This window comes from Vicia villosa, linkage group LG5 (assembly GCF_029867415.1).
Source record: "Vicia villosa cultivar HV-30 ecotype Madison, WI linkage group LG5, Vvil1.0, whole genome shotgun sequence".
Classification (NCBI taxonomy): domain Eukaryota; kingdom Viridiplantae; phylum Streptophyta; class Magnoliopsida; order Fabales; family Fabaceae; genus Vicia; species Vicia villosa.
The window spans coordinates 142,819,115-142,836,971 of NC_081184.1; the positions used below are offsets into that span (position 1 = coordinate 142,819,115).

Consider the following 17,857-nt stretch of genomic DNA (forward strand, 5'->3'; position numbering starts at 1 on the left):
GGGCGTTTGGTAAAAAAAAACTTTCAGGGGGCCCAAACCGAAACTCGCTATATTGGCAAGGGGTGAAGTATATTTAACCCTAAATTATTTAAATCGCGTCAAATATATATTGTTAAGGTTTTCTAAAGTTATAGGATCAATTAATAACCAGTAAACTTGTTTCAGAAACTAACCAATTATTTGATAAAAATCAAATATTAATTAATTATTAATAGCTAACCAGTAGTTAGTTCGTTGATAACTATTAGTTTGTTAGATTCTGTTATTGTATTGATATTTGATAGTGTACAATTACAAGTTGTTGTATTCATTTTTATTAATCAACCAATTATTCTTCATTTTCTTATATATGAGATTATATCTGTATATGGTATGAGTGAACACTTTTTTTCTATGCTGTGATTGGCATTCTTTAATTCATTTAATTTTTTTTGGAAGATCTCAATAACTCTCTCTAAGAGTAATTTGTTATTGAAATGGAAAATCGACTCTCAATACTTCCTCTTCATTCTACTTTCATCCGGCAAGAGAAAGAACATAAATGTGTAATTCTTTGAGATTCCAAATTGTTTTCTATTCTTTTAATGTTCAAAAATTGTTAATTTTGGGGTGGAAGAGGAAGTTATGATTGTGGAAAGGTGATAGTAATGTTGGTATAAATGGTTTTGGTCTGGGGAGAAACGACATAGTTTGTAATTCAGTTAGAATGATTCAATAATAGAAATCCTTATTTCTTTATTCGCTCTATCTTTTTTTCACGCATTAATAAAATGGTATCTAAAGTTTCTGGTTCCTGTTCTTGATCGTGTTTTCAAGAATTTCACGTTGGTGGTGTGTTTTCAGGGAATGTGAATCAATCGCAGCAAAGATGAATGACACTAATGGCATTTTGAATTCTCTTCGAATTCTTGACGGTAAAAATTGGAACCGATTGAGCAAGCAGATGAAGTTCTTGTTCGGTTTTCATAAAACCCTAGAAATTGTCGAAAACGGAATTCCTGAGCTTGCTCAGGATGTAACCCGCAAACAACTACACACAATGAGGCGAAGAAGAAATATTGCAAGATTGTGTAATGCATTCAATCAGCAGTAGATTCGGAAAATTTTGACAAGATCTCTCATGCTAAATCGACAAAGAAGGCATGGTATATTATTGTCAAGTACTACAAAGGAGGTGAGAAAGTCAAAGTCGTTAAATTGCAGACTATGTGTCGAAGTTGCAAAATCTCGTCCATCTCATGAAGGATTATAGCGAAACCCTAATTGAGAAGACGATAGTTGAAAAGTTAATGCGTACGTTGACCTCTCACTTTGGTCACGTTATCATAGCTATTCAAGAATCCAACAATCTTGAAATCCTAAAATTGGAAGATTTGGTTGGTTCTTTGGAGGTGCATGAGATTATGATTGTCGAAAGGAAATGGATTCAAGATTCGATTCAAGCACTGCAAGCTCGAGCATGGAAGAAACATGGTGGTTCCAACAAGTTCAAAGGCAAATGAGATAAGACTCAAAGTAAGAAGTCTTAGTCGAACCCTCACATAAACAAGGTCGATCATAGGGCTTCTAAATCCTTGAACAAGGGAGAAGGAAACACCTACCAGAAAGACAAAGAAGAGAAAAAATGTATTGCTCCTAACGAAAATAAGCCAAGTTATAATGATCCCTCGTGTTGACCCCTTTGAATCGCCTTACACGATCTCTTGGGTTTGTGATTCACGAGGAAGCAAGGAAGGTATTCAAGTTGCACAAAACGCTCTATGGCCTCAAGCAGGCACCTAGGGTATGGAACAAGAAAATCGACTCATACTTAGTCGAATTGCGATTTGTCAAATGGAAATATGAATATGATGTTTATGTACAAGTTGTGGCACAAGATATAACAATCATCTTCTTATATGTCGATGACTTGTTGGTAATTGAAAAGATTCATTTTTGTCTCACATAGGAAAGATAACACATATTAGTACTGCATATATATTTCAAATGGGAAAAATGGGTTAGATCCCAAGGGGTACCCAATTTTGTAAAGGAGTGAGGATACACCGCCAAGTCACCTTCACAACGCGTGCATCATCGCAGTCGTCTGTTCGGCCAGCTCCGTCGATTTTGGACTCGGGCCTTGACCATTTAGTTTTTAAAACTCAAATTGGTAAAAAATTAATTAATCGGAATTTAATTAATTTGATGGAAATTAATTACTATTAATTAATTAATCCGATGGAAATCAATTATTATTAATTAATTAATCTGGTGGAAATTATGCCCTATAAGAGTAAGCGTGTGACTTACAAACCAAGTAAAAAAAGGCTAGTCGCTACCTATTTTTTGACTGGGTCAGTTCAACTCTATCCCATGGTTTTCTCCCACTTCTTTCAGATCATCGCCTATAAATAGAGGCTTCCCAAACTCGATTTCTCACACCTGGTTTCACAATCCGAAATCTCTCTCTTCTTTCCCATATTCACTTCTTTTAAAAAAAATATTTTTCTGTTTTTCGATTGGCTTGTTTTGCGCCATCTCCGACTGGTGTATTCAAATATTACGAGTGATTTTGACACCATCATCGAGTGATTTAACACCATCAGAAGATGTATCTCTAGAATAATCTCATACCGTGCAAGTAGTGCTCGTATAATTGAACTGGACTGTTTTATCTTAGAGGCGTCATGGTAATTAGATTGTTTTGCATATTATTGGACAGTGTTGCGAAATGCCTTAAAGAGAGCGAATTGTTCTACAATTCACCTTGCTAACATCTTTTGTGGCTATTTTCAAAATCCAAAAACAACAAATACAATTGTATTGTTGCGAGAACGAATTGGGAGACATCTGGCCAATATGATGTCGTACAAGCTGAAGCCCAAGTTTCGATGGTAACAATTGAATTTGCATTTGATTGATGTTTAAGAAGACCGTGTTTGAAATATGTTATCTAATAGTGGTAGAGACAATGAAGGAAGGAATAAACTTAAGAATATGAAGATAAATTACTCAATCAATTAAAACGAGAATGATCAAATTTAAGGAAGCTATAATTTTTATGTCAATAGGATATACAATCGGATTACTCACCTTTTGGTCCAATACATCTAGTGTCAAAAATATGTTTTGGATAAAGGATTTTTATTAGAGGCAATTCGGGGGTCAACATGAGAGATCATTTTACACTTGGGACACTCATTTGTGAGAGACAAACCACATACACACCTTAAGGTTTTGGGTGAATAAGTGGTGTGTCTCCCATAAAGATGCCTAGTCCTACACTATATATCGATGCTCCCTAGTGAAAAACTCTCCCAACAAATGGTATCACGAGCCTTTGGTTCGAGAAAGGGATCGACTTACTTGTATCAAAAAATTAACGGCGCCACAAAGGTGGTGAGTAAGAAACGTTCCATGTCAACGATGTCACAAAAGTGGTGAGTAAGAAATGTTCCGTGCGGTACAAGTGAATGTGCAAGAAAGAACTTTCACTTGAGGGGAATCATTGTGGACTCACACTTGAGAGGGAGTGTCGAGAATATATAGCAAGTGTGAGTAGTGTGGGGGAAATAATCCCACATTGAATAGGAATATGGTGACTTAAATATTTTTAGGTGGGAGAACCCACTCACCTATCACCTTAAGATTTTGGGTAAATAAGTGGTGTGTCTCTCACAAAGGTGCATAGTCCAACATTATGTATCTATGTTTTCTAGTAAAAAACTCTCCCAACAAATAGTTAATAAAGGTTAATTTTTTTAAAAGTAAAATTAATTCAATATAAATTGATCCCAGGAAAATACAAACAAACTAGTTTTTACAGTACTAGTTTAAAGTTTAGACGCCACTTTGTTCACCAAACAAATACATCATACAAACAAACCAGCTTGTGACTGTCCTGGACCGCGGATATGACAGTGGGTCTCCAAGCCAAGCCAACCTATCATCATTCATGTTCCCTTCTATTAAACGCGTTCTGCTACCGATCCGCGATGTGCGACATCATGCATGCATTATATTCCTCTGTTCTTGTTTGAGTTCAATTTCATTCTGTTATTATTATGAATGAAAGTGAGAGATAAGAATAATAAAGAAGAATATTTTAGATCACAAACATCCCTATAAATGTGGTGGTGGGTACCACGTTTTAGATAATGTATACTCAGGTCGGTCGATGTACGTACAAGGAATATTTATGAAGAGAATAAATAATTAAAATAGATAACAAATCTTTACTATTCTTTTTATGAAAGAAATATTGATATGAAGGTCTAACCATACATTTTATTTTTAGGTTTTTTCAAATACGCTATGCGAAATTTCGTTTATAACTAACTATATGATATTTTCGTAAATGTATTTTTGAAAGTATTTTTTTAAAAAAATTTAAAAAAATTTAAATTCATGAAATCTTTTGTATCTAAAATAGAGTATTCGGTAATGCAATTTTGATTATTCAATTACTTTAATTTACTATAATTAATAATATTTCAAAAACTTCCGTAGATGTAGCTACAGAAGATTTCATAATTTGAAATTTTTTCAAGTTTAACTATGGTTTAACGTTTATGTAGATACATCTACGTAAAAAATCAATTTTTTTATTTTTAAAAATGCTTCCGAAAATACATCTATAAGTAGGAGGATAATTTCACAAATTCGCAAGTGTGTGACAGGGCCAGCCCAAGGGCCAAGCCCCTAATACTAGGGTTTTAGGTCTCAAAAGTTTGGGCTTAAAAAGACCTCGATTTTTTCTATTTAGATATAAAAACATATAATGACATTTGAAGTACATATATTATTTTAGTTGAATTGTTAATATATAGGCCTATTTTTCTATTGATATTTAGTTCAACTCTTAGCAACCACAAAATTAATATTTTAAAATACATTTTAAAGACGTCACTTTAAAATTTGCTTTAGGCCTCTAAACGGGTTGGACTGGCCCTGGTGTGTGATAATGGGTCTAGGTAGAAATTCTCTTATTTTTTTAAATAAACTTAATAAAATAAACAATATTTTATTGTAATGTTATTATCATTATTTAAAACAGTCCGCTTACGTGCCTCGTGTTTTAGTTTTTCATTCAGAATACTATGGGTAACATCTCAATTCTCAAATATGATTAATATATTTAATTGGTTTTTTATTTTTTATTTGATTATTAGAGTAATTTAATTTAGTTTTAATTATTTATTTTGGTGATAGCACGTGTTATGTGATTTTCGAGGGTTTATTTGAAGTCTGTGGAGTTTTATTTAATTAAAATAACAGAATAATAATAGAATAAGAGAAATAGTGATATTGAGGCAGAAATTATAATTATTAGAAAAATAAGGATAAATGGTGAAAGTAAAGATAGTTTGAACGGTAAAAGTGCGAAAAGAAAGTTAATTATATTTTAGGTTAAAATAAATAGTAAAGTGAGGGGAGGCAAACTTGTAAGTCATAGAAGTTGTGAATTTGAGAAAAAAACAAGGCTTTCAGGAAGAAGGATAAGAACACCATAGCCAAAGACCTTGATTAGCTTTGGAAATTAAGGTAGGAGGGACTACTTGAATATATATGTATTGCATGAAGGGTAGAGAGGGATCCCCACCCTCCTCCAGATTTTATCTATTGTTACATTTTATGAGTTCTTGAATATAATTATGTATAGTCAACGATAATTGCCATGCTTGATGTGTAAATTCGTGCTATGAATATTGCTAAAATTTATGTATAATGAATAAGTAAGAATTTGAATGTTATTACTACCATTGTTGTGTATCTGGTTTTATGAACAAAATTTTGAATCACTACAACAAATAACGCTTTTCATGACGAAGCTTTCACGTAAACTAGAAATAAAAAACGAGGTGTTAAGCCTAGGCCCACCATGTTTTTTTATTATAATAATAAAAGTAACAACTTACCTCAGTTTCTAAACATTAATCAGGACACGCTTTAAATCCTTGCTTTTTGGAGTTTGTTTTATTTGATTATAATTGTAAACTAAAACAACTAACTCTTCGGTTTCTCGATATAATCAAGAGATCAAATTCAATATAATTGAGGGATCAAATATTCAAATTTCACTATAAAAGCAACATATTTTACCCTATTCCTTGCTTATTTGTAGCCGCCTCAAACTCGCTAGCATCATTCTTTGGGATGGATTGCAAGACAAAAAAAAATTCAATTTTCCTATAGAACAAAATATTTTTTCTCTTGCAATTTATCTCACATAATGTTGTTGTTGTTGTTGTTGGTGGTGGTGTTGTTGTTATTTTTGTTGTTGATGTTATTGTTGTTGTTGGTGTTGTTGTTGTACTTTTGCTCATTTGATAGATTGCAAGTGCAGAAAACTCTTCCTTCAAAGAGACAATGAAGGAAGCTCCCTTCTCTTTTTGTTGTAAACCATTTATTCATTCTTTCTTCAAGGAGACAATGAAGGAAGCTCTCTTCAGCAAAGATATTCATTCAAAAGAATAAAGATTTGTTGTAACTAGACTGAATAAAGGTTATGCTTTTGTTAATTTCACTAAGCCTAATGCAACTTGGATATTTTTCTCACAGCATCAACGCTCAAGACACTACCATTAGTGATCCGCGTGAAACCTAAATAACTTTCATTATACAAAAAATCTAAATATCAAAAATTGATAATACAACATCATGAAATGCTTGAACCTATTCTCTACTTTAAGATTTGCAAGAGTCTTTGTCATGAAGAGTTCTCTATAATGGATTGCAGGAGCAGAAAATTATTTGGGTTTAAGGTTTGTGTTCTTAAATATTCATTTAAATATAAAATTATTTATCTAACTTTTTTTTTTGTTTATATCATAAACAAATGCAAGAAAAGGCAATTGAAAACATATTGGGCGCAAAGTATATGCTTTGTTCAAAATGATTACTTGTCTTCTGTCGAAACACATAATTAGACTTGGATCATAAAGGAAAACTGGATGCACATCCTTTGGATCCTTGAGTAATAGGATGCAAAGTGTACACTTTGTTCCAATCGATTACTCTTATTCCACAAAGACAATTTTAATAAATAAAACATGGATGAAAATAGACAATCGGATGAACATCCTTTTGATTCCCAAATAATCGGATCCGAGGCGCACTCCTCGGTCCAAATGAGCATTTATCTTTCGCTTAAAAACAATCCAATTAATCAAACTATCATTGTCTGCCTTAGCGCGACCACCAACTTTTTTCATAAAAGAATGTTGTTTTATCCATTCTATCGCAATACAAAGAGGCACTTAAGTCTCTCATGCGTGAGCATACAAGCAATGGTTAACTGCGAGAATGCAACATAAACATTGTTCACTAAAATCAACCGTATTTAGTTGGGGCACGACCATATTTTTGTTCATTTAGGGTTTTATCGATATTTTCCCTTTTCTTATAGAATAAATAAACTTCGGCGGCGACTATGTTGTATTTCGAACGTTCGATACGCTTAGGCAATTTTTTGCTCCGTGACACACCGCCGCCTACCTTTTCTGTATTTAGGGCATCCTATTGGTGGTGATTCTTGGAAGCTTAATTTTTTATATTCTCTAATTGATCGTATCAAAAGAAGACTATCGGGGTGTAAAAGTCGCTTTCTCTCTATGAGGGGTCATCTAATTCTCATTAGGTTTGTCTTGTCGTCCATTCCAGTTTACTTTCCTTTCTTCTTCAAGGCGCCCCCAAATATCATATCGTCATTTGAATATATTTTTAATGCATTTTTCTAAGGGGGAGGGGTGAGAAAATTTTCATGGATTAAATGGAATACTATTTGTTTGAAAAAACAAAATGGAGGTTAGGAGGTTGAAAAACGTTTAACTAGTCTTACTTAACAAATGGTGTTGGAGGATTCTAAATGAGACGGGAAGTCTTTGGTATAGGTATTGTATGTTCGGTATGGTGAGGAGGAGGCGATTATGTTTTGGGGATGTGGTGGATCTGTTTGGTTGAGTAATTTTAAAAACATAAGGGAGAGCGCTAATTTGGTAAATGGATAGCGATTCCTCGATAACATTGATTGAAAGATAGAAGATGGAGCTTCTACTCTGTTTTGGAATGATCCTTGGGCATAATGGTATTCTTTTTAAGGTAAGATTTAGTAGGTTGTTTGATTTAGCAGAGAATAGGACAGCGTCAGTCGTAGAAATGAACAAGTTAGGGGTAGGGGAGAATGCTTAGGCATGGAAGTGATGTAGGAGGTTGCTTGCGTGAGAGGAGGATTTAGTGGGAGAGTGTATTGAGCAGTTAACTTTAGTTGTTTTGGAGGTGGACGCAGAAGATCGTTGGTATAAAATTTACACCCTTTCTTGCTACACGGTCAACAGTGCTTATTAAAATTTGTCTGAAGTTGACGGCAATAACAATCAGGCCAACTCTCAAATTTCGTGGTTGAAGATTATGCCACTTAAGGTTTCTATTTTTGTCGGGCGGTTGTTTCTGCATCATACTACGACAAACGACAATTTGGCTAGACAAGATATTCTTGCTATGAACGAACAAAGATGTGTGGCAAATTGTGGCGTGGATGAAGACGTGGATAATTTATTTGTAAAATGTGATTTTATTGGTAAACTCTGGCCTATTATTTCTAATTGGCTAAAGTTGTCAACGACATTTCAAGGAAAGTTATTAGATCATCTCTTACAGTTTGACGGGCCAGGTGGTTTTTCGAAAAAAGATCGGTTGCTTCTAATACTATTTGGCTCTCTATGATTTGAGTTATTTGGAAAGAGCGAAACATTCATATTTCTCATAATAAAATGGATCACTTGCGTGCGGTATCTGAAAGGGTAAAATTTTAGTCTTTTTGGTTGTTAAAGTTGAAATATCTTACTTTTGATTATGATTATCAATTCTATAAATTAATCCTTTAACTTGCTTATCAACTTTTACGTAGACCGCCTTGTGCTATTTTTTTCCCTAGAATATTGTATTGTAATTTTAGATTCTTTCTTGTCATCTTCGATATATCTTGTGTTGAAATGAATTATTTTGATCGTTAATATATTTCTCATTTTAGCATTTAAAAGATACAGTGAAAATAACTTTATAACATTCAAAACATTTCATAATTCAAAACTTAAATTAAACAGATTTAAATTAAATTAGTAAATCGATTCAAAACTAGAAAAAATCGCATAGTTCTATTTCTACGTGTTTGAATTTTGAAAACTACTCAGATCGAATTACATTTTTGATTATTTTTAAAAATCTTACCTTTAATTTTGTTTTAAGACCAAGCTTTCCATTATTTAGCTGTTAATGAAATTACCTTAGACTTATTTTAATGAAATTATCTTACTTAAAAAAAGTTGTTACCAAAAAAGAGAAGGAAAGCTTGGTTAGTTTTGTTGACAGATATTTAGATGTAAGAAAAATGGTAAGCGAAATTAATGCAATTCGGGTCTTAATTTAGCGGACTCACGCATGCTGATTCACACTGGTTTCACGGATTTCATGCGGCCGTCACTCTCTCGTAGTCACTGTTTTTCCGTTTCCATCCTTTGGTCTCTGTTTCACTTCAACTCTCTCTTTTTACTTTTCTTTTTTTCCTTTCTCCTTTCCCTTAACCCACATTCAATTCAATTCAATATTCTTTTCCTTATCAACTCTACCCCACCGCCCCAAATCGTAACATTTTCCCTTTCATATATATAACACCTCTCTCACTCTTCTTTCCCTCACGTCGATTTCATTTCTCATCCTTTTCTTTCTTCCTTCATTCCTCCCTCATGCGTAACACAATGCGGAGATAGCGATTCTCTCCCTCTCTCTCAGATCTGATTCTTTCCGAATAGTCTAAGGTAACGTCTAATTAATTTTCGCATTCCGTTACACTCACACACTCACAGAATTCTCGCATTCAATTCACGCTGTTTTCCTTTTGTATTCTTCCATTGTCAATTGTTGAATTGTTCAAAATTGTCGTTGATCTGAAATTTGCGGTAATAACTGTACGTGTCACAGTCTTCGATATTGAATTTCACTGATTGTTTGGTTATTCCATGTTGAAAATGTTCTCATACGCTTTTTATGCCGTTGTTTTGATTTTCTATCTCACGTGTATTTGATGAATCTATTAGATCTGTTAGTTTTCTTTAATAATTCGATGATTTCATTTTACCTGAGAGAAATGATATATATTAATAATTGTCTATTTACTGTTTTTCTTTATAAATAATATCATAATTTGGAAATGTTGTTAATGAAGCAAAATAAGAGAATTAAAAAACCTTATATTACATTGTATATGATGTGGTTGGATTGGAAGCTCTTATAGATAATATAATCCAATATTTTTAAGTATTCTAAATTTGATTATCTTAATTAGTTTTTGTACTAGCAGATTTGATTTTATCTGTGATTTGGTAATTCATGTTATGTATTTTGGGAATTGAATATTATTACTATACAAGATGAAAAATGTGGATGTTGTTTAATTGTTGTCTGTATGATGATGATCAGGTCTAAACTAGCTGTAAAACACTCCATCTGCTGACACGTGGCAACATGGCGCAAGCGAAATATTCTAGAATAGATAACAAACGGTCTCCGTCGGGGTACTGTTCGACTGTGACTATTGTTGTGTTTGTGGCTCTATGCTTGGTTGGGCTATGGATGATGACATCGTATTCTGTAGTTCCTGTGCAAAATGTAGATGAGTCTTCGGTGAATAATAAGAATGAGGTGAAAGAACAGAGTGAACTGAAGGATCGGGTAAGTGAAGCCACTAGTGATACCAGTAATAACAATGCTCAGAAGTTTGAAGATAAACAGGGAGATCTGCCTCAGGATGCAACCAAAATGGATAGCAGTGTTACATCCGAAAACAATCCTGTTATTCCAGCAAAACAGGTAGTTGTTTCTGATAAGGCTCCTGAAGATACCAAGCTGGTTTATACTGATGCAACTCAGTACGTGAAGCCTTCTGATTCGGATGAGAGTAATAACAAACCTGTTTTTGACGAGGGCAACAAGAAATCTGATTCTGATGAGAGCGAAAAGAAGTCTGATTCTGTTGAGAGTAAGAAGTCTGATTCTGATGAGAGTGAGAAGAAGTATGATTCTGTTGAGAGTGAAAATAAATCCGATTCTGTTGAGAGTGAGAAGAAATCTGAATCAAATAGCAACGGACAATCTGATTCAGATGAAAAGGGGAATAACCCTGGTTCAGATGAAAGTGGAAATAAAACTGATGACTCCAATGAAACAACAGATAATAAAACAGAAGGAAAGGTAGATCAAAATGATAACCAGGGCTCTGATGAAAGCTCTAACGAGAAGAAAACTGAAGAAAATACCAACAACCAGGGCTCTAATGAGGTACTCCCTTCTGGGGCCCAGTCCGAGCTTCTGAATGAAAGTACAACTCAAAATGGTTCTTTTTCAACTCAGGCAGCAGAGTCAAAGAATGAAAAGGAGTATCAAAAATCCTCCAAAGAGTTTACTGGGTTCAATTGGAAACTATGCAATGTCACTGCTGGCCCTGATTACATTCCATGCCTTGACAACTTGAAGGCAATTAAAAGCCTTCGAACTACTAAACACTATGAACACAGAGAAAGGCAATGTCCTCAAGATCCTCCTACCTGCCTTGTCCCTATTCCTGAAGGATATAAACGCCCAATTGAGTGGCCCAAAAGCAGAGAGAAGGTAAAAATAAACTAGAATGCATGTCAATTTTCATTCTTAATTTATCATTTTTGTTATTTAAAAAATAATAATTTTCTGTTTTCTTTTAGATATGGTATTCCAATGTTCCACACAGTAAGCTTGCTGAATATAAGGGGCACCAGAATTGGGTAAAAGTTACAGGCGAGTATCTTACTTTTCCTGGTGGTGGAACCCAATTCAAACATGGTGCACTTCATTACATCGACACTATACAACAGGTAAATATATTTTGTTACAGGTGACAACTAATCACAGATTGTTTTTCTCGTGCCTGTATAGCAAAAATCAGGCAGTCAGGAACTATGCACTTATTGCGCACTAGGAGATATCATCTTCATTTGAAATTTTTTACCGAAAGATTTCATTTAGGTTGTTGGAGGACATATAAATGATAATTTTAATGTTTTCATCCTAGAATTGCTATGCAGAATTGCAGATACTTAATATATTTTCGTGATGCTGCTAAGTATTTTACTTATAATGAATATTGATGATGCAGTCCGTACCTGATATTGCTTGGGGCAAACAAACACGTGTGATATTAGATGTTGGATGTGGTGTTGCCAGTTTTGGTGGCTTTCTCTTTGAAAGAGATGTACTTGCAATGTCATTTGCACCAAAAGATGAACATGAAGCTCAGGTACAATTTGCACTTGAAAGGGGAATTCCTGCTATATCTGCTGTGATGGGCACAAAGAGGCTTCCCTTCCCTGCTAGAGTATTTGATGCAGTCCATTGTGCACGCTGTAGAGTTCCATGGCATATAGAAGGTATTTCAACATGTCAATAACCTAACCTTCATAGTGGCGATTAGATGAATTTTTGGTCATACAAGCTTGAAATTTTTTGCAGCATTCTAATATTTCTCCTGCATCATTTGGGCATTTAGAGCATATATAAAACATGTTAGTAAATTGGCTTTTATTATAGAAGCTCAATATTTGTGCATGTGTAGGTGGAAAACTTCTCTTGGAGCTGAATAGAGTATTGCGACCTGGTGGTTTCTTTGTATGGTCTGCTACTCCTATTTATCAGAAGCTTGCTGAAGATGTAGAAATATGGAAGGGTAAATGATAGCGCCCACTATTATCTGCTTCTTTCAAGCATTTAAAATTTGATATATTAGTTTGACATTTTGAGTTAAATTTACAGAAATGAAGGCACTAACTAAAGCCATGTGCTGGGAAGTGGTAAATATCAGCAAGGATAAAGTTAATGGAGTTGGTATAGCTGTATACAGGAAGCCAACTTCTAATGAGTGTTATGAGAAACGTACCAAGAATGAGCCTTCTCTATGTCAAGACTCTGATGATCCTAATGCTGCGTGGTATTTCTACTCTGACTGAGCCATTAGCATGTTTTAAATTAAAAACAAAATTAGGAGATAAATATCTCTGTCTGTAATATGTGGCTGATGGCCTCTTTCCTCACAGGAACATTACATTGCAATCATGCATGCACAAAGTGCCAGTGAGTTCGACAGAACGTGGGTCACAGTGGCCAGGCAAATGGCCAGCAAGACTCGGCCAATCACCTTACTGGTTATCAAACTCTGAAGTTGGAGTTTATGGAAAGCCTGCTCCCGAAGATTTTGCAGCTGATTATGAATACTGGAAACGCGTAGTGTCCAAGACTTATCTAAATGGGATGGGCATTCAGTGGTCTAATGTGCGCAATGTCATGGACATGAGATCCGTCTATGGAGGGTAAGCAAAAATTGTTGTTTCCAATGATACTCTGAATTATATTGACATGCGATTATTGTCTCATGTTTCTGAAACTTTCCTCTTGTTTTTGGATTCCAGGCTTGCAGCAGCTTTGAGAGATTTGAAAATTTGGGTAATGAATGTGGTCCCGGTAGACTCACCAGACACACTTCCTATTATTTATGAACGGGGGCTGTTTGGCATATATCATGATTGGTGTGAATCATTTAGCACATATCCCAGATCCTATGATTTACTTCACGCAGATCATTTGTTTTCAAAGCTTAAGAAAAGGTACTAATGCCTATTTCATTTCTTGATCATTACCTGCAAACCTTGGTTTTCAGAAAAGAAACAATCTGTATGTTCATCTCATTTTGAAATGTTTATTGGTCAAACAGATGCAAGTTTGAAGCTGTAGTGGCTGAGGTTGATAGAATTCTCAGGCCTGAGGGAAAGCTTATTGTCCGAGACACTGCTGAGATCATTAATGAGCTTCAGGGCTTGCTGAAGTCTATGCAGTGGGAGGTTCGTATGACTTACTCGAAAGAAACAGAGGGCTTTTTATACGTCCAAAAGTCCATGTGGCGGCCTACAGAATTGGAAACAGTAGAGTATGCTATTGCCTAAGCATGGTCGATATGCCAACAGGAGTTAGGTGTTTTTTGGTTTTAGTTGCTCAAAATTCTTGTGTAAGTGTGTTTCTGCCATTATTCATGTATTGTTAAGTTAGGCATTTATTTTTTTTTCTTTTGGTAATTTATTTTGATCACCACTGTTTGGAGATCTGTTTATTTTGCTGTAACATGGCGCCATAGTGAAGGAATTCTGATCAAATTCTTGCAATTGTAGAGGCCTTGGATACTTGATAGTTACGATTCTGGAAAAATTTAGTGAGAAGTCCACCAAAATTTGGTATTAGTTTTGTAATTGAATATTTGGACAAGAACAAAAACAGTATACTAATACTAATACTCGGTGTCTTGTAAATCTATTATTTGAAAACAAAAATCTGTTTCGTTTACTTGTTTTTATTATTAATGAAAAAAAGAGAGCTGGAGAGGTCTTGTAACGTGTTCCAGCTATGCGTCTCATATTGATTACAATTTATAATCACTTATTTTTACCTGAAGCAGTCTAATATATAGGTTACAGTCACTTATTTTACATGGTGCAATGAAGTGCTGTGTAGATAGCTTCTACCCAAGTCTAAGAGTGAAATGATTTTATCTAGGTTTATTTATTTACCCTGTAGGTCTTTAAATTATTTTACAATTTTTAATCAAACTTTTAAATTAAAATTAGGGAAATTCTCATTACACCCATATGCTTCTTCAGTCACAAATCCTCGGTGAAAATTCCAAAGTATTTTATATTTTTAGATATGCATCTCCGAAGTAAATTTTTTAAAATAAAAAATGTGATCGGATATGCATCCCCAAAGTCACATTTTTTTTAAAAGATATTTTTCGCAAAATACATATCTGAAGTCACCTATTTTTAAAGATAAGGTTAATTTGGATATGCATATTCAAAAACATGTCTGGGACATAATTCACTACAACAAAGCAACAAAGCATAGATTTACCATAAATAATTGAACAAAAATTTAAAGTTACATATTGTTTTAAGTGGGTGGGGACGACACAACATTTTGATAACATCTTCTCCTGATCTTTGAAGTTTCACATTCAATTCGATCGGACCCTTCGAAGAATATTGTTGAAAAATTGTCCACATAACCTCTAAATCGTCGTCGTTTGTTTTAAGCGGGTAGTTGGGGACGACACAACATTTTGATAACATCTTCTCCCGATCTTTGAAGTTTCGCATTCAATTCGATCGGACCCTTCAAAGAATATTGTTGAAAAGTTGTCCACATAACTTCTAAATCGTCGTCGTTCTTGAGCTCAAATGAGGTGAACTTGATGTTTCATTCGGCGTCAAGTGAAGGTGAACGATGCATATCCGAAGTAACGCAGTTTTCTTCCTCCACAAATCAGCACCAATGCAAGCAAATAAGAGATAAGATGAGAAAATTTTATCTCAAATTGTAGCTTTCTATGCTTTCGTATATAAAGGATCTTTTCGGATATGCATATCCGAAAAAATCTCTGACATTTTAAATCCAATATTTAAATAAAAAACGTTTTAAGAAGAGTGTTTTCAGATATGCATATCCGAAACATCTTAAAATATAAAAAGGGTGTTTTCGAATATGCATATCCGAAGGGTATTTTGAGGTTTTTCAGGGATGTTTTTCACACTTTACAGGTGTAATGAGAAATTCACTTAAAATTATAAAAATAATTGAACGAAAACCAAAAGGGAGAAAAGCGTATGCAATTTAGTATTTATTGAATAATTTCATTTTAGTTTTAACTAATAATCATTGTAGTATCTACAAGTAGTACTACAAGCAATTCTTACTTCAACACTCACTTTCCAATCACCTAAAAAACTCCAACTTTTAAAAGTATTAATGGGAGGTATTATCGGACTTACTCTTTCTGTGTCTCTATATATTACTGTGATACGTTACATTCTCTTTCCTCTCATCTAGCAAAATCTTTTCAGCGCCGCCATTATTTCTCTCCAAAAATCCAAATTTTCGACTTCAGCATGTAACCAAGTTGGTCGGTGGTGTGATCAGGATCTTCCTCTACGCCTCCGTGTTTCTTGAGAGTATTTCGTCGATGAGTTTCACGCGGCGGCCGTTGTGTGTTTTCTCCTCATGGTTAGTCTCTGTTCAGTGCCGCTTGAAAGTGGTTGTTTCGCTCTTCTCTCACACGGTTAGCTTGCTCATGTTATCGCATATGACCAAAGCAAAAAGCAAAAGTAAAGTAGCTAACAATAGTACACTTAATAATACCAAGATGAGTGATGTAGAGAATCCTTTTGAACCGTAAAGATAACAATAATTTTATACTTATCTTTTAGGCACAAAAGCCAAAGTAACTTTAATAATAGTTGACACAAAAGTCAAATTAGCTTTAATGTTGATAGGAACAACTCTTATCTTGCAATTTAATAATATCATGATACATGATAGATCTCTATCTTTAGAGATCTGGACTATCGTAATAGTCGTCTTCATTTTTCAATGTAAGGTCGAATGTGATGGAGGCACTATCACTTTTGGAAAAAAGCTGACATAACATCTTTTAATTTTTCTATGAACTCTTTGGGATCCACGGCAGAAGATAGCGCGACTATGAATTTAGATTTATCTGCCAAAAAAATTGGATCTTTGGAAGCAGACGAAGTCTTGCAAAGTTTTAGATGATCTTTAAACCAATTCCCTGATATTGTTTTTGATAATAATTCAGGGTTAAATCTAACCCACCATTTAATAGATATCCTCTTAACTAATTGTCGGGCTAGTCATTCCGGCCAAATTTATTTGGAAGAGAAAGTCCAAGAGGTAATCCAATTAATGCCAAAGACAACATAAAAAGCCAGCAAATATTTGTGCTTTGGGCACGTAACGATGGAAGTAAATTCTGTATAAGTTTTGGTGGAATAGTTGGAAATATATCTTCATTAAGTCCATACACATTAAACCACTCTATAAACTAGTTAGGAATAGATAATGAAATACTCTTATTAAATCAAATGAACCAAGTGTGTTCAAAAGGTTTACACAAAAAAATTGGACCAGACATCCATATAATCAAGATAGCTATAACTTTGAGAAATATACTCTCTTGAAAATGATTTAATAAGTGTTTGAGGAAGATTACAATCAGCGGGTGATAATACCTCATTAATTTTAAACTTTGAAAATTTAATAACTGATTTCTCATATTCATGAGTGAAAGTAATGAAATCCGAGTCTACTAGAATAAACTCATAAATTATCTTGTTTTTAAAGTATCTTTTGGCAAAAGAAGAATCAAGGAGAAAATGTTTTTGTAATAACTTGTACCAAAGTAGAGTCCTGAGGATAGTAATGTGATTCTAGAGGAATAATAGGCAATGAAAGTTTTTTTTTTTAAATAAAAGTTGTCATCTTCATAGGAGGAGGATTAACTTTTTGACTCCATTCCCCTTAGAGGATGAACTAGGAGGATTAAGTTTTGATAAGTAGGTGGGCGAACCCAAAATAATATGCTTATCATTTGTTTGTAATGGAGGACCATAAGATGCTTTACTGTTTGTCTTTTTGTTGCTCATGGTTACGCTGCAGAAATCCTCTTGTTAAAAAATCTGGCAAAGCGTTCTTAATTCCTTAAATATGCATGATTTCAAAATCAAAACATGCAAGTAAAGATTGTCATTTGGCCAAGATATGTTTTGAAACTAAATTTTTTACATCCTTTTGTTAAACATTTTTTTTGTAAATTTGCAATCAGTTTTTTAATAAAAATTATTTTGAAAATAAATTATCTTAAATTTCATAATGCATAAAACAATTGTTAAAATTTCTGTTTTAATAGTGCTGTAATTTAATTGGACAGAAGATCAAGTTCTAAAATAATATC

At 34.0% G+C, this 17,857-nt stretch overlaps 1 protein-coding gene across 1 annotated transcript; it reads left to right on the forward strand.

The window, feature by feature from the left end:
* The first annotated feature begins 9,429 nt into the window (after nucleotides 1-9,429).
* LOC131602870 (probable methyltransferase PMT26) lies at nucleotides 9,430-14,367 on the forward strand. The gene is made up of 9 exons (XM_058875090.1): nucleotides 9,430-9,797; nucleotides 10,459-11,646; nucleotides 11,736-11,885; nucleotides 12,167-12,437; nucleotides 12,623-12,733; nucleotides 12,820-12,994; nucleotides 13,101-13,373; nucleotides 13,473-13,667; nucleotides 13,775-14,367. Exons 2-9 carry the CDS (start codon nucleotides 10,504-10,506, stop codon nucleotides 14,001-14,003), a joined length of 2,547 nt encoding a protein of 848 aa, XP_058731073.1. The 5' UTR covers nucleotides 9,430-9,797; nucleotides 10,459-10,503; the 3' UTR covers nucleotides 14,004-14,367.
* Nucleotides 14,368-17,857: the final 3,490 nt, after the last annotated feature.